Source organism: Gavialis gangeticus, unplaced genomic scaffold, assembly GCF_001723915.1.
Source record: "Gavialis gangeticus isolate Ggan-Ray unplaced genomic scaffold, GavGan_comp1, whole genome shotgun sequence".
Taxonomy (NCBI): Eukaryota; Metazoa; Chordata; order Crocodylia; family Gavialidae; genus Gavialis; species Gavialis gangeticus.
This window is the reverse complement of record NW_017728994.1, coordinates 49298156-49319369: the sequence shown is the minus strand read 5'-3', so window position 1 is coordinate 49319369 and position 21214 is coordinate 49298156. Positions and strand designations below refer to the sequence as shown.

General features: G+C 44.0%; 1 protein-coding gene across 1 annotated transcript in view; it reads right to left on the bottom strand.

The window, feature by feature from the left end:
* The window catches only part of CFAP58 (cilia and flagella associated protein 58), a 79366-nt gene that overhangs the window by 37529 nt on the left and 20623 nt on the right, over positions 1 to 21214 (bottom strand). Inside the window, exons 6-13 of the mRNA XM_019502776.1 lie at positions 20825 to 20962; positions 18233 to 18392; positions 17139 to 17221; positions 15967 to 16158; positions 9459 to 9620; positions 6418 to 6564; positions 2311 to 2451; positions 1256 to 1479 (exon numbers count right to left, since the gene is read on the bottom strand). Coding sequence (XP_019358321.1) covers positions 1256 to 1479; positions 2311 to 2451; positions 6418 to 6564; positions 9459 to 9620; positions 15967 to 16158; positions 17139 to 17221; positions 18233 to 18392; positions 20825 to 20962 — 1247 coding nt within the window. The remainder of the gene's footprint in view (positions 1 to 1255; positions 1480 to 2310; positions 2452 to 6417; positions 6565 to 9458; positions 9621 to 15966; positions 16159 to 17138; positions 17222 to 18232; positions 18393 to 20824; positions 20963 to 21214) is intronic.

The window sequence follows — 21214 nt, the reverse complement described above, 5'->3', positions numbered from 1 at the left end:
CAACTTCCAAGGGAAGTGGTGCTGGCCCCTACCCTGGGGGTCTTTAAGAAGAGGCTGGATGCCCACCTAGCTGGACTCGTTTGAGTCCCATTTCTCTTTTTGGGGTTTTTGTTGTTCTCCCGCCCTGGCGGGGGGTCGGGCTAGAAGATCTACTAGGTCCCTTCCGACCCTTAATCTATGAATCTATGAATCTATGAAATTAGGGCTCGCTGCTGTAGTTAGCAAGAATTGAACCACCCATGACGACAGGTACCATGCTACACTTCAGGACATTCCCTGCATTTCAAACAGGAATAGGCTTCTAGCCCAATAAATGGGGGCAAGAGGCTCCAACCCTGCCCCTGTTTGCAGCCAGTGAATGCAAACTGCAGTTATCAGTATTACACCTCAACTCTTCTCTCTCTTTATATCACTCAAAATAGTGCAACTCCAATGAAATCAACAGCCAGATTGCCAGCTGGGGTTACTTGGTATAGGCCCACAGAAATCATCCAAATGGAGTCAATTCACATTGCAGATCTAGCCCAAAGATGTCACAGCAGTGACACTGCTGTGACGGTGGGTAGACAGACCAGGACTTCCCTCTCGGAGCTGTGGAGCATGGTTACCTGCTGAAAACAGAGCCCCTTTCCTCTGGAAGTTCCCAATATTAGCATAGCGTTCCAGCAGGAGAGAACACACCTCATACATGGCATGGTTAAAAAGAAGGATATTTAAATACCAAGCAAAAGTACGAGGAACTAAATCAGGCAGGGACTATAAAGCTTCACTTTTAAAGAAACACAACCTTCAATGAAAATTTAGCTCAATCTTCCTTGCAGATCAAGGAGGGAGTGCCAAAAATGTATGGTGGTCTGTTATAAACATGTCAAATGGTCTCCGTCCTCCACAGATTGCCTAATAAAAAGCAGTCCCATTAATGCAAGCCCTGGGCACCAAACCACGAAATGGTCACTGCACTGTGAACACCTTTTCTACTGCTGTCTGTCAAGCTGGCTTTGTAAAACTAGTAACTCAAGGCACAAGGTAAAGTTTGGACATGGCATTCATTTTGGTCCAGGTGTCTTTTCTCTCCCTCCCTTCCTCCCTTTTTCCCTAATGACTGATCAGCTGGTTCTGAACCGAAATGAACCCGTGTTGGAAGTCAAATCAAGCAAATACCAATCTTTCCCACACGTGAAAACAAGGTCTCTCCAGTGTCTCAAATGCAATATCACAGCTACAGCCTCTGGCGAGATTTATTCTGTCTTTCTACCTGAGTTGCTCCACATTAGCCACGCTCTTGCCAAGAATTGCTTTCTCACGCCGAAGCTTCTTGATCTCCAGCTTGAGGAGCCGGATATCTTCTACCCTCTGCCGGTACTGGATCTCCCCCTTGTTCAGGATGGACTGCTGGATTTTGATCTTTTCATAAAGCAGAGCCAGCTCATCATTGCGCCGAACAAGTTGGGATCCCAGGATGTCTCTTTCACTGATAACCTGAGGGTGCCAGGCAAAGCCCCAAGCTGCAGTCACTAGGTAATTGCCAGTCAAAAAACATTAGTACCTGCACATTATAGTCCAAATAAGATACCCGTGGGCAAGGCAAGCAACCATTTAAATCATGCAAATGGCAGTAGCACTTTGCCAAATCTCACTGGTTTCAATCTCAAATGCAGTTTAAGCTGATTTAAGCACAGCTGTTTGTTCATGGTGGGGAGCAGACAGTCTGCTCTCAGCTGTTCGCACCTTATTAAGGCTCCTTACCTGGCTGCTTTTAACAGCAGCCTTAAAATGGACAGGACCTAGTCAGGTCCAGGGCTGCTAACAGCAAAGCATTGACAGCAGTTGAGATGGGCAACAATATGGGGACCGACCTTTTCAGGAGGCATGTTACAAGGTAAGCCCCTACCAGTTGCCTATGGAAGCTGACCATACCACTTGTGATGTGTGCTACAGTTTGGCTACCCCAGGGCTAAAAGGATTAACTGCCTACCCCACTGCCAGGCAATTTTCTCATTAGCAAAGCAGCCTACTACACACAGTTTTCCCAGTCTGGAGCATTTGCATCAAAATATGATTTTGTTATTGGTGACTGAAAGACTGACAATGCTCAGAGCCACCCCGCAGTGTCGGGTCAGATGCCCAGTTAATCTCAACACCTGTAGTTCCCCTGACTTCAATACGGGGACAAGTTTGCTTCAACGGGGTGATGTCAACTTTCATGGCTCGCAATAGGAGGGGAGGAGATATTGGAAAAAGGTCCTAGCTCCTGTACGCTGCAATGGCCTGATGGGGAGGAAACATTCCTTCTCTAGTAAAGACTCTTACCTGGTCTAATTCCTTCTTCTGCTTCAGCCTCTCAGTGTCAGCCTCAGAAATTATTTTCAAGAGTTTTCGCTCTTCTGTCTCCTGTTTTTCAATGAAGTGCTTGGTCTCCAGGGCTTGTTGTTTCATCTTAAGCAGTTCAGCCTGCAGAAGCAAATGTACAGGTACATTGTGTTTAGTAATAACTCCCCACTACGTAATTTAGGATTAGGACTTAAACACAGCCTTGCACTTCCATTTAGTTCCCCAAGTTGTACAGACTTTGCTAGTTGTTGAGCACAAATAAGTAATGCAAGCAAACACATAACAAAGGCCGTAAAAAATGCTATAAACAACCTGTCAGATATTTCTGGTGTGCATGTTATGCCCAGGAGAAATTTGAAAGGATTTTTCATATTTGTAGTAATGGTTGGTTTTGTAATTCAGGGTGCTTTGTGTGATAGAAATAAAGGAAAATGAAAGATGTTTCTGGTGGGAGAATTCAGTTGTTTATGGGCTACTGTTACACACAGGAGACACAGGTCCAAAGCTGACTTGGGAGACAAGTTAATGGAAGATTGATGATTTCATTCTAGTGGTTAAAAGGAGGATAATCCATGATACCTGGGACAATTCAGAGCAGCTGTCTGCATGAACTGATGATGACCAGCACTGAAATAACGGGGCGTTGCATGTCAGGATTAACAAACGTAAGTAGAAATGGGTGGCAGTCAGGCATGGAATAGAAAAAGGCTCTAAAAATCTGAATTACAGTGCTTTGGCCAAATTTACAGAGCAGGGGAAGACTGGATTAGCAGGGGATGCCCTTGATCAGGAGTGATAGTAACATACATCTTAGTAACACACATCATCTCCCATTAAGAAGGAAAAATGCCTTAACTAAATTATCGGCTAAAATAAAAAACAACCCGCAGCCACCTATACATGAGGATCTTCTAAACCCACCACTTCCAAAATTAAAATCTAGACATCCCACGTGGAGAACAGCAATTTGCCTCGAGCAAGACTCATTTAACATCCAAGCTGCCTGGATGCAAGAGTGGCTCAATTCACCCCCTGATACAGAAATTATTATTCCAAATCCCAGCTGGTTTTGACCTCCCTAGATATCTTTGGTCTTCTCTAAACCGAATCAGGACAGGACACGGCAGACGTGGATTCGTTATATCAATTGGGCTGGACTAGCTCACCAAACTGTGACTGTAGTGCCCCTTTTCAAACTTTAAATCACATCATCTCTGCATTTAACAGACCTCCACTGGATCTGCACAACAAGACACCTCAGGCAATCAGCTGGCTGCAAAATTTGGACATAAAATTGTGAATATATTTCTCCTTGCCCTGTGACCACTGTATCATCCTAAACTAAATAACAAAGGAGTGATATGCCAATACAGAGCTATGTAGAGAGAACTTACATGCCATCCACCTGCTCTACACCTGTGACTTGATCAGCACCTCACATCTCATTGGCTTGCACAGTAAAATTCAACACTTGGACCCAGAAAAAAGGCAATAAAATCCTGCCAGATTACGAAAGAGATTTCTAGAATTTCTAGGCAATTAGTTAGAGCGTAGCAGAGCTGTCTGAAGATCTGCTTATGCAGGTTCAAAAGCTTCTAAGCCAGCACACTAGAAAAAGAAAAACTTTGGCAAAGATCTGATCGCAATAAATGGAGATGCTCAAGTTGCCTCTTGAGAAAGAGCGCCATACAACACCAAGATAAGAGCATGAGACTAGGTGAAAGCAATAATTTAAGATGACAGAACAACAATTCCATCATCATAGTGAAACACCTTGTTCTGCTCTTGTTTCCTTTAATAAAACTTTTACGTGTAACATTCATATCTCTGTTACTCAGTGCAGGATGCTCATCTGCATCCATCAGCGGAACAAAAACGTAAGCCACTGTATATTAAAATACAATCAACAGTCTGTAAAAGCTGTCTACAAATGTAAAACTGTTCGCGCGTTTGGCACTGCAGCATGCTATTTTTTTTAACGCGGCAAACTTCTGCATTCCCCTTATGTCACAGAAGACATAAGTTGTAAACAAGATGTGGCATTACATGTTGGCAGCAAACACCGACATAAACAAATCGCTACACTGGAGTGCATTAAGTACATATAAATCTGGGTTGCCAAGTACAGTAATGAATCTAACCACAGCTAGGCACACAGGGACCCTGCAAACTCTTGCAGGAGTCTGTTTGGGATTAGTGGTTTCAACAGTGACAGTTCTGGGACTTTTTGGACAGAAAAATACGAGTATAGGATACATGTCTAGCTATGTTGCCTGTAGATTAAAGGGGAGGATCCCTCAACGGGTTTAGCACAGTGCCTTGGAAGACAAATGAGGTTCTTACCCAGAATATTAGAAAAGGGAGAACGCATTTTTGCAGGAATTAAGAACCGTCTTGAACTTTTGCCAAGATTTGCCACCAATTCAAACCAACACATGATTAGGTGCTGAAGTGTTCAGGGGAGGGAATTTTGTGGGAACCGGTCTCCATCTGAGGCTGGAGACAACATGCTGTAACACCACAAGACAGCTACTCTGCCGGGATTTCTGCCTGGCATCAGCCCCGGGGGTGCTAGGAAACTCAGCACCCGCTCTTTGTATGGACCCTCCAGAGAAGCTGTACATCGTTAAGGCTCTTCTAGGTGTCAGATACACAGCATGAGTGCATACATGTAAAATATCTCTGGGTAAGCCATCTATGTTGGCTGTACCAAGCATAAACCCAGTACTTGAAGAAAAGCACTTGAGCGAGTCTAAGTTGCCCATGTTACACAATTAAATTTAAAGTGATTTCTCAGAAACAGCCTGCTTCCTTCATATTAGCGCAAGCAGGACAAATTGAAGTCATCGTGCTACAGGAATAATTGGGCTCTTTTGTGCCTGTGCCAGTCAGCCCTCTCAGTTCTTTACCCCTACTTGCAGCAGAGACAATCAGGTGAAAGACCACAATGCCCTGAAGCCACTCACTAATATGATGTCAGTTCAGGGACACACTAGCTAGTAAATAATTGAGTGGGTAAAACAGTGCAGCAATCAGGGGGATTGTCAAATTGATGGAGGATGGCTCTGAGATGACAAGACAGGTTTGGGGACTAGTTAAGGCAGAAGGCAGCACATGGAAAATGAGGCAGTGTTTGACTTCTCCATCCGTGTCATAACAACTTGGAGACAGATCAGGTAGAGGAACTCGAATTCATCACCTTTTTACAAAGCTCTATTGACGTTCTGTCATATCCGCAATGTGCTGACAGTGGCTGGAAATGTAAGGAGTCATTGGAGCATAGCAATAAATTGACAAAAAAAGAAAGCGTTGTGGAAAGTGGCAGGGGATAGGGGGGGTTTTCTGGTGCTAAGTGAAGAGACAAAAATGACCTGCTATGGACACACTAACCCTTTACAATCTTGGAAGAGAGAAGCAAATTGGGTTAAGCTATCAACGCACATTTAGTACGTCATATAGTCAGAGGCAGGGGGGGGCTACAGTCAGTGCTGAGTAAAAGAACCAGAGCTCAGAGCTCCACTTCCCTGTGATTTAACACAGATTTTCCTGCTTTATATCATACACAATAGGAAAGTAAGTGTCCTTCTGAGAAGACAACACATAAGAAACTGCCCTGTACTCAGCAGGCTTGTGTTTGCCATTTACACAACACGACAGGGCTGTGAAGGGTGCTAGCACTGTGTTAGCACTGAAAGCTACGGACAGGGAAGTTAAAGGCAATCAAAACAGGAATTCAATGGGTCAATATTAAAAAAGGTTGATGCGGTCATTGAGGCAACAAAAGCTTGTGTTTGTGCAAGCAAACGAGAGCTTGTAGAAACAACGATGGGGTTTTGAGAGGAAAAGAGATTATGGAATTTGATGAATCTAGTTGTAGGCATGGAGGAATAAAAGGACCTACTCCTCTTCTATCCAATTCATAAAGACTTGTGTAAATAATGACAGCTAAGGCAGCTGAGAGCTTGGGCTTCAGGTACAGAATAGTCCTTTAAGAGTACAGCAGAGTGATCACCACCTAATCTTTGAAACTATGTCCTCTTCTTCAAAGTGAATGCTGGAGAGCCTCCTACCAGTCATAACTCTTACCTTCAAAGACTCCTTCTCCTTTTCTATCCGCTGGTGCTCCAGGTGCACTTTCACAAGAGCGGCTTCTTTGGTCGTGATCTCCTCCTTCAGCTGATCCACTTGATGGGTCATAATCTTGAGCTTTTTCTTCATTTCTGTGATCTCGTCCTAATGGGACCCAAAAAAAAAAAAAAACCACAACTCTTCACAAACAGGGATAAAAGGAAATAAAGCAATGTTGCACACAGTAATTCAAGGAACACTGGGACAGGAAATACAGCCACCTTGCTTGAGAGGAGAAGATCCTTAATGAGATCCCTATCTTCCTGAGATTTCTTTTAATGTTACAGAAGAAAAGCTACGGCATTAAATGTCCATCTGCTGTTAATGTTAGCATGGCTTTGCAGTAAGCAGACAATGAAAAGGAACATTGACAACAATAACGAGATTTAACAATGAGAAGAATAAGCTATTTATTTAGAGCACTGGAAACACCGTAAACCCAAACAGGTGATCTAAGTTATTAACCCAATTCTGATCCTGTCCCTCTGTTTTCACACCTTTCTTGTTTTGTGACCAATAGTGATGGTATGAATCATGGCAGAGAATGAAAGACCAGTAGATTCGCTGCATGTGGATTCACTTGGTAGATGCATGCCTCCTGCAATAAGATTTTAGTTAACATACAAGTCCTCCAACTCTGAGCTTTTGGCTGGTTTTCTGGCAAGGACAGAATTAATCACGTGAGACTGATGGTGCTGAGTCATGGTACACTTCAGAAATAACACTGACAAGCACACATTAGATTCATAAATGGCTGGAAAGACCAGCGGATGCCATGCATGTTTGGCAGATACATGAAACAGGGTGTGTTTTGGGGAAGTTGGGAACATGCTTTATATCCACAAAACTCCCTATTCGGAGCTCTGGTACTTATTAATTAAATAAGCCAGAGAAGACTGTAATAATGATGTCACTGAGACTGCCCGTGTGCACATACATAAAGTTTTTGTTATATGAACATAACAGGAATAAATGAAACGCAAAGTCTTCTAGACAGCCCATAAATCTCTGTAATACTCTGGAAAGAGGCCAGGTATTTTAAAATCTGGATCTCAGGCCCACACCCAAATGCATCACTGCTCTGTTAGATGGGAGAGGACAGAGAGGCCTCAACATTATTTGCAGAAGACAAGAATCTGAGCCTGCGTATTTAAATAAACACGAGTTCCCGAGACTGGAAAGGACCCCGAAGCTGCAAGCATGCTTGCAAATATGTCCTGCTGAAACCCAGCCAAGAAATCCGTTTCTAGGAGATTTTACTGAGCTGGAGATTACGACGCCCTGGAGACCACAAGTAATGTGGGCAGGGCAGGCTAACGGGGGACCTTTTCTTATTAAGCAATCCAAAAATACCTGCAGCCAGCTTTGCTCTATCTAAACAAGTTTTTGCCAATTTATTTTACTTCCCAAGAGAATGAGAATTTTGCATAATTTTTAAGACAAGCCAATTTTTTTCTTTCATGGCTGGCTGGCTTGCTACTGAACTATGAATGAGTATTTTTTTTTATTGCTGCACACAGTCCAGTGGTGTCATTATAACCAAAAGGATGCTCTCACAGTAGCTGTCAGCTGACACAGAATATTTCATTTAACACAAGTTATACCTCAAATAATCTGCAAGGGGTAAGTGAATGGCCTCTGTAGTAGGTAATATCCTGCAGAGACCCCTGCAAGGACTGTATATATACACAGAGTATGGTGAGGCCTCTTCTCTACTGAGCAGAAGAATTGAATGCATTAACCTCTCTCAGGTCATAGCTGCCAGTTCTCTAGAAGTGGGTAAGGAACTTGGATGACAAGTTTTTATCATATCTTTAAAAAGTTAAAAAAAGGAAAGTCATTTTGGGTTCTCACCATGCATCATCCTTATTCCTGTGGACACTTTACACACATAGACGTGCATCATCCAATTTAACTTGTGTTTCACCTGTTGCTGTGAGCTATGATAGCACAGCCCTTACCTGCCCACAGAGGGAAGCAGGGAAGAGCAGGGCCTCCACTCCCACTTCCCACTATAACTCCACATGCAGAGGGAAGCTGGGGCAGTGAGTCTGAAACTTTGTGTGGAAAGAAAAAGTTTGGGAATGACAGGAGCCCTAGCTCCACCACTAATCAGAGGTAGCCGGAATAGCTCATAGGAAGCACAGAGGGAGCATATAAGCTGTTTGACAGTGTCACTTACCCCTCTCCAGACTAAATGGGGAGGATGCAAGACTCAGAAGCTCCTAGGCATGGTGCATCCCTCCTGGGACAGTATACCTGCATCGCACTCCTTCCTCGAGTCAGATTGTCAATTTACACCCTAGCCTCCAGGTTTATCACATATCTCCTTGTTCTCTCAAAGGACCCCAGGCTCTAGTCCTCGCTCACATCCCTACAGCATACCCCAGGATCCCCCCCGTGTTTCAGCCATTACTGAAGAATAACGCAGTATATTTTTAAATAAGTGGTTTGCATCTTTTATCAGACTGCTCAGGAGACCTGCAGGGAAAAGCATGGCTGGGAGGAATTTGAATCATCACACTTCCCAAAACTTCCAGCCTAGATGGAAATGTTAAAGTCTGCCAGAAAAATGCTACTTCACCTTGAAAGGGTTTCTTCTGTTACAGCCTTCTGATCCATGAGTCACAGCAGCGTGTGTATGTAGGAAGCAGGGAAGGGGATGTCATTCTCATTATGTCATGTCTGCTGCATGTACCGACCAAACTTAGCAGAGGGCAGAGAAGTGTGGAGGCAGGGGAAAGACAAGGAGTGACATGAATGTGTCACCAGTGTGCCAGGGTCTTTATGGAGCAGTGAAATATTGCTATATGAGGACAATAAATTCCATGTCCCAATCCAAATGTCAGGATAAGGCAATGGCCACCTAATAAACTGCCATCACGCATGCACTTTTGCTTATAAATCACCCATGCAAATTCCTTTCTCTAACTCTCACTTCAGAAAAAACAAAGTTTAAAAAAAAGTAAAAATCCTGGGGGGAAAATGTACTCTTGTACCTGAGCTTCAATCAGATTTTTACTATACAGGTTCCTGTCTGATCTCACAGCTTCATACAGGTTCTGCTGCTGTTTTAATTTAGTCTCGGCCTCTGCTATCTTCTTCTTGTAGTCAAAGATCTGCATTTCCCGCACTTTGATATCTTCCATGTGCTGGAGGACCTGGAGTGGAAAGTAGGAAATGAACAAGATTAAGCTGCCTTCCCAAGGCTATTAGGGTGGGATAAAATTTTGTGATCTTTATCTCAGATGACAGCTGCAAATCCCTATAATAAGAAAATTGTGGCTACAGTCACCATCAGCTCAGTCCAAATGGGAAATTTAACCTTTCTAGGGTGCGGATTTAGGGGAAAATGTGATTTTTACATGATGCCAGGGCTTTGGCTCAGATATCAAAGAAGAATGCATAAAAACACACAAGTGCTTTAAGATGGAAGAATAAAAAACAGACTATCGAGAGCCCTGACAATAAACAGGTTTAAAAGACTAAGACAAAGCAGAGGTCAGAGGAAAACTACTAAGTTATTTATGGTCATCCATCACCTATATAGCAAACAGAAAGAAAGTGTGTGATATGTTCCAACAACTTACAACTAGATATAGAACAATATGTTTTTTGAATTAATACAATCCCAATTTTTTATGGGTGATTACAATAATAGGGAAACCAATAAACTGTATTTACACTTGCTGTAAATGGGCAGGCAGGAAACTGCCCATAGGAGCATCTGTGATTGGCTGGGAACAGGGAAGTCTGCTGGATTGAAAGGGATGGGAGTGGATGGGTTTTGTAGGAGCGGGACAGATTTTGCCCAAGAAGGATCACACCCACTCACAATGGAGGTAGAAAGTGACTTTTTTTTAAGAATTTTTTTTTTAAACTCATTTTTAATTTTTTTTTTTTTAAAGCTTGGCAGCACATCGCTGCAATGGGAATAGCAAATGCCATAGAATAGAAGCAACAGCAAACATGATTTGCCTGATGATTTTGGCTGGGCTTTTTAATGATGCATTAAGTAAAACCAGCCCCTTCCACTTGCTAGCAGAAGCTTTACAAAAGATCAGCAAAAGCAAGCAGAGCTGTGTGGTTATCCGGCAAGGATGTACCAAATATTGTACGGAAGGAGAATGAAGAGGGGGAAGCGTGCACGCTAGGAACATCTGCTTCCGGCTTTGTCGTGCAAGCAGAGACAAGAACCCCATCCTCAATGACAGCACAAAGATCAAGCGGTATAAAAACAACAAGGAAAATGTAGATTCACAGAGGGAATACATGGCAATTTGTAACTACAATTCACACCCACCAGTTATGTCTCCCTTCCTTGAAGACAGTAGTTCAAGCTCAAGCGGAATTTATATTCATGTGAAGTCAAAGGAAAAAATAATCCAAGCATGTTTAGAGCACATATTCAAGAGCAGCAAAGTTTGCTGTCAGCATAGTCATCCCCTCTGTAAATGTTAGAGCAGTGTGAGCATGTTGGGAGGTCTTTAGGGGGTAGCTATGGGGCAAGAGCTTAATTAATTGATTATTCTATCAGATCCTTCCAACCAGCTCTGGAGATAGTGCATATCTAAATATAGAAAGTTTTATTACAGCAGTGGGGATGGAGTGCTGGCACATTTGGAGCCGACTGCTGAGGAGCCCAGAAACAGCTTACAACGCAATATGAAAGCAGAGTCCCAGTTTATAATCTGCTCCTGCCTCTTCTTTTTCTTTTAAAACAAGCTGCCAGTAGTAATAAGAGTGAGGGGAAAAAATCAATAAGGCATGTTTTAAATCTACAGCATAGTCTGGTGACCAGCAAGGCTGAAGCAAGATGCAAAAGTAGGTCATTGCATCTGTCACCTCCCTGCTCCGATCTGAGGCGATGCAAGTCCAATAAACTTCGGGATTAAGTTTCCCAAGTTGGTGTCAGTGGTTTTAATGCTGACGGTGCTGCTTCTGAAACACTGAACCTCAAACATCTCCCCGTCAGAAATACAGAAAAGGCATGTGTGATGTGGCCCAGAGACCAACTTCTAAGGGGCTAAGCCCCCACCTTCTAATTGGGTTGAAAGCATCTGGCACTTGTCAGGGCTGGGCACAAAGTGGCCATCTCTTAGCATAAAATATCAGCCCGCTTTAGACAGCTTTCTTCTATGACCTTGCCTTCTTGTGTGCAAATTTAGCTATTATTTACTGCCTAATTAGCTCAGCTCAGTTAACCTATCTAAGAGGGCTACATTGGATCCACACTCTACCTAACCACTGTGAGGTCTCAGGAAGATCTCCCTATGTCTTAAAGGTCTATAGCATCACAGCACCGGGCATCCTATAGACAAAGCACATTAAAAAGGAAATAGAGTTGTGAATTTCCCTGAACGTGATGTCAAACTCATGATGGGCTTTTGGAAAACCAACACTTTAGAGGATCTGCTTCCATGGCCTCTAGTTCAGCATGATCAGGGAGCAATGACAGGCGAGACTGAAGGGCTAAATCAGCGGTGTGCTTTTCCACATCTGAAGCTGCAAAAGGGAGCAGAGGTGCCAGTAATTCAGCTTCAGGTGATAAAAGCCTCTTTTTTCATGAAAGAAGCACTCCACTCACATTGGGAAGAAACTACTACAGGCTACGTGGGAAACGGGCCCAATTCTCACTCTCACGCTCCTGTCAAGCAAAAGTAATACCACTGAAATCAATGGATGGTCTAAAAAAGAAAAAGGAGCAAAAAATCAGGCCCAATGATCCCAGCAGTGAGTCTATGGGAACTTTTCACCCTAAAACCCTTTGTCAGTCTGGATACTGCTCTAACGATGATATTAATCCAACTGCTTGCTAATAGGTTTCACAGATTCATAGATATTATGGTTGGAAGGGACCTCCCGAGATCATCAGGTCCAGCCCCCTGCCCAAGGGACAGGAAGTCAGCTGGGATCAGATCACCCCAGCAAGATAGATTTCATAGGAAATGGCTTACTGCACCTTGAATGAATGGCCCTGCCTTAGGGTCAGTGGCACAGCAAGGGGATCTGGCCTGGCAATGAGCAGGGGGTCTGAAAGATATTGGGCATCAGCTAGGCAAGCTGCTAAGATCCTAGAGAGCACAGCTGCTGTGCCGTCATTCTGAGGGTGCACCACATTGGGAGCCTATTCCAAGGCTATTTCTAATGGCTATTTCTAATTCCCTAGGCTATTTCTAATGGCTGATGCAAGGGGATGACAGAGCTGGGGGAGGCCACAAGGAAATCCTATGGGGAAAGAACCTTCCTCTCCGAGCAGTGTGATGGTTTTCCTTCAGCTGCCACAGCTCCACAGATTTCTTTGCAGATAAGCACAGGCAATGGGTCTATGCATTGCTGCATGCACCAGTCTTGCTTCCGATCTTTCTCGGCTCTGCCCTCAAAAACCAAGGAGTAGCTGGACACGGGAACTGCCTGCATGCCTAGAGGGTGAAGTACCGTGCTGGTCTGAGCAACCTGTGCTACTTGTAAAACAGACCAGCATGGGTCCTGGAGTAGTAAGTGCCTTTGTAGCTACAGGTTGAATCAGGATTTGTCCCTCAGTAAATCAAATAAGTAAAAAACAAAAATCCCCAGGAAAATGGCAGGCACAGTGCAGGGCCCCCTACACAAACAGCCCTAGAGCCAGATCCTATTTTCTGAGGCTCCACTACAGTGAGGACAACACCCCCTTAATCAGGCTTTGCCAGGCATAACTGCCAGGCTCTGAGAGTGGGGAAATGTAGGGGTTTTGGAAGGTGGTTGAAGGACATTTGGGAGAGGGTCAAAGAAATGCATGGACTTCCCCTCCCAACGTGCTATGCCAGGCAGGGAGGTGTTGGGGTAGGCACTTAAAAAATTTCAGGGCTTACAAATAATTTGCATCAATACCCAAAGATCTCCAGAGTCAATGCCGTACACTCTTCCCCCCTCCCAACAAACTTATGTTATTTTCACCCTAAATATAAAAATTGAGCAGAAATGAATGGTCCTAAAGCCAGAGCCTGGCCATTGTTATTGCTATGACTTACTGCTTGGCCATACTTTCCTCCTACCTCTCCTACTAGATGCAATGAGAGGGGAAGGGGATGATGTAAAATATGACTTTGGAACGAAGACAGATCTCACTTAAAAGGAACATTATTCCTGAGAAATGATACAAGGTCAGCCAGACAAGGGGGCATGTATCATTCGAAGATATGAAGCCACTGGCTGCACAAAGCTATAAAAGGTAATTATAAAGTGAGAAGGCAGCAAATAACTTGCGAGTTGAAACAGCTTGAAGCTAGCTTCCCAGTAAATCAGTGAGCTTCTTGGAGAGCTCTTCAATGTGATCTTCAGCAATTAATGGAACATGTTACAATCATGCTCCTAAGTGCACCTTCAGAAATAGGGCTGCACTTAATAGGAGGCAATGAATACAACACAAATGCTTCTGCAGTGTTTCTCTGCAGAGTGTCTGCAGAGATGCACCGAAACAACATAGGTATTATAGGCTGGGCTGCATTCATATGTTCAGAGGTGATTTTACAAGTAAAGGGCCCAATCCTGTGCGGTACTGAGCCCCTCAGAGGATGCCAAGCATCCTCAGCTCACAGCGGATTTCTTGGGTGCTGTTAGCTTGCAGGAGTGGGTCCTTTGAAGATTAAACAAAGCCATGCAAGAGTAAGAGTGTGGACACACGACGCACTGCAGTATAAGCACATGGGTATAAATGTGGAAGGGGCACAGGGCATACAGCCCCACATCCATATACATCCACTTCAAGATAAAGTTACCTCTCAGGCACTCAGGAGTAATAATATACCGGTGCAAGTTACACTAGTGTATGTGTTGTGTGTCCACACCTGAAGCCTTTGCTCCCAAGGCAGCCTTTGCTCAATGCAAACAGGTTATTATCAGCACTCCTTCACTAAATGGTAAGGCCTAATCCAGGCACCAACCTAGGAGAGCCGATTGGTTCTCTGTTTCTGTTCCACTGCTTCAGACACCAGCGTAATTTGATGGGTTGCACCGATACCACGATCAACAGGTTTTCCCAAGATGAGGCCTGGCCATTGCACTCTGGGCAGGGTGACTCTTAGGAGTTTCCCAAATGCAGGAAACTTGACTGCACAATTTTGTGGTAATGGAGGACTGTGTTTGTGCTTTCCCCCTTTTGGCTAGGAGCAAGCATGACTACGAGGCATCCAAACTCCAACACCCTTGGGCTGGGGGCCTGCACATAAGATGCCTGCTATGGATTTCAGGAGTATCCAAAGTCCCAAGCTGATGGGTCTGGGAGGGAGGAGACTTGCCCAGTGGTAGAGCCATGCAGACTTGAACAACTGAGCTTGGCTCGGTTGATTTAGAAGTCAGAACTAATTCAGTCTTAAACTAAACCCCCCGCCCTCCATTTTACATGGGTAAGCAAATGGATGTATGTTACACCAGCATAAAACTACCATCTGTTTGCACCCTGAGATATAATTAAATATAAAGGGGTCAACCCCATGGTTTCAGTGTAACAAATATAGGAGAACAAGGTTTGAAACCCAGATTTAAGTCTCAAGCTCTGAGCCAGAGCTGGTGAGAGATATGCAGTGGATGCACAACCAGATCCCAACAGGACACCTGACCTCGAGTCTCACCAAAGGCACATTCACTAGACCTCCTACTTGGAACCGGCGCACCTTGGGCCTGTCTCAGCCACATCAGCAGATGAGAGAACAGGACCAGAGGGAACGGGGCTAAGCGTACCCTACACACCCAGATCCATTGACGCACTCCAGCGTTGGGAGCCTGATACTGGGGCGACTCCAGATTCATCCCTGGTGCCCACCCTCAGGCCTGCTGAAGACAAAGAGTAGACACTGGAGATGAGCATGAAGGGGACTCGCTAGTGAACATCCAACCCTGAAGTGTGTCAGTGGACTTGATGCGGAGGGCATGCTCAGTCCTATGCTCCCCAGGACATGCTGGCAAAGCACAGCTGAATAAAATGAGGAAAAGCGAACAGAAGACAAACATGGCTGGAAGCATTCTCAAATGCATGGGGGAACAGGGAGAAAGTAGCTGACGCTAGCCTAAAATACAGCACTAACGTATAAGGTGGTGCTGAGTGCAATGACCAGCCTTCACTGCGACCCACCAGATATTCTCTGAAGACCACTGATAGGATGCACCTATTAGCTGCAACTAAAAAGTCAGGAAGGGAATACACGTCTTTCCAATTTTGAAAGTAAAAGACAGAGGGCATATATCGACAACATGTCACAGCAGCAAGGCATTGGCTGTCATGGGACCCCTGCTTTACCTGTGGCAGGTTAGGGCATTAGGTCTATATTGTTTCAGGGTTGATGGTAGTCTTATGTAGAGTGTAGGTTATGGATTTTATAGGATGATTTGGATAGGGATGATCCTACCTAAGGCAGAAGGTTGGACAAGATGACCACTGGAGGTCCCTTCCAGCCCAACTTCTCTATGACTCTGTAATTCTCTATATGACAGAGAGAAAGGAACCGTGTGTGCAAACGAACGCTTCCACACCTTCTGGGTGAGCTCACTAGCTTCGCTGATATAGCGGTCTCTCTCCTTCTCCAGCTGGTAGATGATCTTCCTCTGCTTCTGAGCCTCATCCTTGTAATTCTGGATTTCTTCTTCCAAGTTTCTCTTTGACTGTTCATGGAGCTTCACCAGGTTCAGCTGCTTTTGTGTGGCACTGGCAGCTTTAAGCAAGTTCTGCAAAGAGAATCCCAAGGCAGAGATCTTAGCAACTCAGAAAGTTGTACTGTACCTACCAGGGCAAACATTAGCCTCCGCAGCAGTGGGTTACAGACTCCCTCGAGTCATTTTGTTGAATTAAGCCAGCCAAACCCAAAAACAGGAGAATTTCTCCAGGACTCAGGCAGTCACTAAAGGATGCGGCAGCACTTTTTCTACATTTGCTATGGAAGCTGGAATATTAATTCTGCGTTATAGAAGGACTGCTGCTTATGAAGTGACTCAGTGAAGGCAGTGGAACAACTCCTGGCTTAAAATCATACCAGAAAAAGCCAGACAAGTTGCCATGGACCGCAACACCCTCCAATTTCATTCTCTGGTTGCCAAATTTAACTTGTGAATTGAACAAGAATTTCAAGAATCACCTCTTGGAGTCACGTTTACCAATCTCTGGTTAATTTACCATTAACACAAGCTATTTTCAAATAATATGAGAATTGTGGACACATGAAAAATGGTCAGTGCAACAAATGGATCACAAAGGAGGCAGGAAAGGTTGGAGTTAAAAATCATAAGCCTGACATGCAAATATAGGACAAGTGAACACATTGGTGTGGTTTTATTTTTACTAGCGCAGCTTTAATTTGCCTAGATTAACATTAAACTTTATATGGTGTCAATATAAAAAGCAGAGATGTAATCACCTCCTTAGAATACCAAATAACAGGTTTGCAATAAAGGCAAAAGCACTTAACACTTCTGAACTCCCTGCTGTTTTATATGCTAATACTTAGAAGTCCCTTTTGTGTTCACAGGTAATAATGCTGTTTCAATTCACAGAAAAAAAAACAGAGTGTAAGCAGCTGCTTAGAAAAAGCTTGACGGCCATTATTCATCATGTTCTCCTTGCATTGCCAGTTCTCTGCATGGTTTAAGCTATAGACCTCTCATTCTCAAGGCAAGTTATTTGTTTACCAAAGTTACTGGTGCAAGCTTACCTTGTTTAATATGTCCCTTTCTCTTACAAGCTCATCTATAGCTTTCTTATCAGTCTCTGCCTGCTTTTTAGCAACCTCCAACTCTAAAGGGAAGATAAAAACATTAAAAACCCTGAGGTTGAGTTCTACAGCTAGAAAAATAAAGAGATAGGGCAGTGGAAGTTGCAAAAAAAAAAAAGAGAGAGAGAGAAGGATTTTTTCCTGGACCATCACGGCTATAACACCACCTCAACAATGTATAAAAAGAGTTATTTAATATTATCCAAATAGGAACACACATGAGATTTTGGCACTTATGACTGAAATTTAGAGCAACATTTCCAAGAATGACTGGTCACGTTGGAAACCTCCATTTTCAGGCACCCAATCTGAGGCAACATAAAGGAGCTAGATTTTCAGACGGTGCTGAGCAGTCCAGTCTGTCTAAGAAGCCTCCAACTGAGCGCCCAAAAGCGAGGGCATGGAAACACAGTCGTCATCTGTGAAAATGTTGGCCTAAGACTTCAAAGCTGTACCAGTCAATCGGGGCTAAATCCAGTCCTGCTGTTAAAGAGTGCAGCTCTACTCCTTTCCACGGAGTTACATCCACCTGAAAACAGGTCCAGATTAGCCTTTCATCTACATGTAAAGAAGACAGGATCATTTAAAAAGTAAAAAGAGATGAGCTTAAACCAAAACAGAAAAATAAATAAGTGCCCAGGTGATATTGTGAAGGCTTGGGCTCAGGACAGCGGAAAAGGAACAAACTTTCGAAGTTGCCAAGGGCTATATTGATATTTGTTGCCATGCTTATGCTTTCCAATGCTCAGCGACACTTCTTTCGTTTTGCTCTCCTTCCCAGCAAAAGGCCTGGCTGTAGTCTATGAGAGGGATCATCAGCTTTCATAGTCACGGAGATGCATATGCTGTAGACACCCAGCCTCATTTTGTGACACAAAAGAATTCATGTATTGTGCATAAAGTCAGTTCAGCAAGCAACTCACCAGCTCCCATTCCCACGGTCCCACCCTGGGCACCAAAAGGCCATGACCGTGACAGTCGTGCACTGAATTAACCTTCACCAAAGTGCATCCAAGACATGTGTAGGTCCCTACCTCTCTCTAATCCGGAGATTTGATTTTTCAGGGTATCCCTCTCGTGTTCTGCTTCAACCTTTTGCTCCTCAGCAACGCGCAGTTTCCTCTGGATGACTTCCCTTGCCTTGGACAGTTTGGAGATTTCGTGACGCATCTGAGTCACCTCATCCTCTCTGACCTGCGTGGTAGCAAGAGGCAATGAAGGGGCAACAAAGAGCAATTCACTTAGAAGCCAAAAAGAGGAAACACTGTTTTCCTCAGCAGATGGGTAATCTACAGGATTGAGCACGGCAAGAGGTAAGGGTGAGAAATACCGTGGGCGGATTTAGAAAAAAGATTGGATAATTGCACTGTTATTAAAAACAATTTAAACAAAGCCAGCTAGGGCCATGAGAAGGGTAATCAAATCTCATGCTTCAGGGCATAAAACAATCAATAAAGAATCCCCAAGTGCAACCCATGCACAGCGCTACACAATGGGCTCAGCAGACCCTATGCAAGCAGCTTCGCCTTCCTTTGCAACGCAAGGCACTGGTAACTGCTGTAAGCAGCATACCGTTGGCCTGATCTAGACTCTGGACTGAAATGCTACAGATACTAATCATTAGTTCAAGGTAATCTGCATCCTCACAGGTCCTCGCAGGAGGTGAGAGGCTCCATACCAGCTATGAACTGCCTGCCCAGAGGAGTTTTCCATCTATTGACACCTCTGTGAAATCCTATGAAATATGAACTTTCATTTCGAGCCAGGAGAACTTTCATGATCTGTTCTCCAATACCTGACGAAGGGCGTTTGTGCCCGAATGCTTGCAGTGAAAAATATTTCTGCAAAAATCTGCAGAATCTGAGATGCTAATAAAAGATAGCATCTCTACTATGAGTCCTGATTGCCTTTTCCTCTAGACCAATATGGCTACAACCTGGATACCAGAATCATTAGTCACTAAACTTACTGAATTCAACAGAAATAGTCCCTACAACTACTGAGAAATGAATACAAATGCTTCCAGCATCACCATTGTATTTTTAAGCCATCCATGTCAGCAACCGCTGTTTTGTATAGAATCAAACATTATTAGGAAGCCCGGTACCGGGATGCGCGAGTACCTCTGTGAGGAACTGAATGCCCTCAACTACTACTGACCAACACTGAGCTGCAACAGGTTTACAAGATGTACTTCACTGGGAGTTGCAGGTACTCAACACAGAAGCTGTTTGGCATACTGTGGGACTAGGATGCAGTTAAAATGCCTCCAGCAGTGTGGTCCTGCTCCCTGACTAGGGCTCTGATGTGCTTTCTCAATATGCACAAGCAACAACCAGACAGCATCTTCCAGCATTTCCACACTGTGCATGATCTGACATAGTGATGAGCTCCATTGACTTTCACTGAAATCAGGATCTGGCTGTTAAACTAAAATCCTCCTCCTCGCTCCCTCCTCACTCCTTAGAGTCCTGTACTTGCCTCCCATTTGAACGTGTTGCTTGTAAAGTTTTACACAAAGATGATATTGCTGGAAATAATGATCATGCCGGCTAACCTGGAGGACAGAGTCATTTGGGGTTTTTTAATGGGTAATAAAAATGTCCTTCCAGTGTACCTGGCTATACAACCGAAAAGCAAAACTCCTACACTGCAATCTCACGGTGGATCCAAAATACAGTAGGATCTTTCCGTTCCATTAGCACTGAACTGATCTTCTAACATGTCTGCTCATGGTTTGTTTTCATTGTTTTTAACCAGCAGGGTCCGCTGAACAAAAGCTATCTATCAGCAACTGACTTCTTTTATTCAAGGGAATTGGTTGTACTTTAGTAAAGCTTGATAAGCTATTGGTTTTCTGTCCTGTTCTCTAACATAACCAATGTTGTAACCGCAGCAATGTTACAGGATACAAAACACATGGCCCAGCAGACATATAGTAATAATATCTAATACTTATACAATGGTCTTTATTCCCAAAGGCTCTCAAAGGGCTTTAAAAACTTTGAGGATCCCTTTCCTCACCACTGAAATGCAGCCATATCTAGATTGGGGAAAACAGCTATTTAACAGCACAAGAAACCTGTGTGGATCAGCAAGTAAACACTAGTTTATTTATTTGTGCTGAGCTTCTCCAATTGATGTTGAAGGGTACATTTAAATAGGCTGGAGGTAATTTAGTGTATTGGAAATTGGCTGGAGCACGGTTATTATTGCTAGTTATTATTGGCTTCTGATAGCACTTGGAGTATGCTAATCGCTACAAAAACTGTAAAGGGAAACACAGCTTTTACAAGCTTTTTACACCCACAGGTTTGACAGTCTAAGAAAGACTTTATGCTTATGAAAATTACTATGGCATCCTTAATGACCAGACGAGGTCAGGCACTTACTTGACTGTCCCTTCTGACAGGCAGCTCTTCCGGCCGCACGGCACAAGCTAGCGCTATGCTTGGATGCTGCATAGTGCTGATGGAGAAGAAAGGCTGAACAACTGGATGGCCAACTCTATTCTTGAAACACTTAGACTCCCCTTCCCAGTGCCGGTCAGGGTTACCCCGGCTTCACCTGGGACCGCTGACAAGATGCCAGTCCCCACAGTGATCCAAACAGTGCCCAGGACTTACTTTCAGCTCCACTGTTTTCTGCTGGTTTTCCTGCATCACCTGTTCAAAGGCCAGGCTGTGCTGCTCATTCTCTTGCTGGAGTTTGGAGTTTCTGAGCTGAAACTGCTCCAGCTCTTTGGCGGCTCTCTCGTTCAGGATCTGTTAGATTACAGAGCAAGCCATTTAATTCTTTTTAATCTGATGACGCCATGCACACATGCACATAGGCAGCACCTTGAGTCGTCCCCAGGGTGGGGTGGGAAAGACCCACCTTGATAGATACCCCTCTTTATCCCTGATGAAATGACTAATGTGCTCAGAAATAGGATGAATGCTCAATGGCTAAGGGAAATGACAACTTCTAATGAACACTGCAGCCAGCCTCTTTTTTTTTTTTTTTTTTTTTTTTTG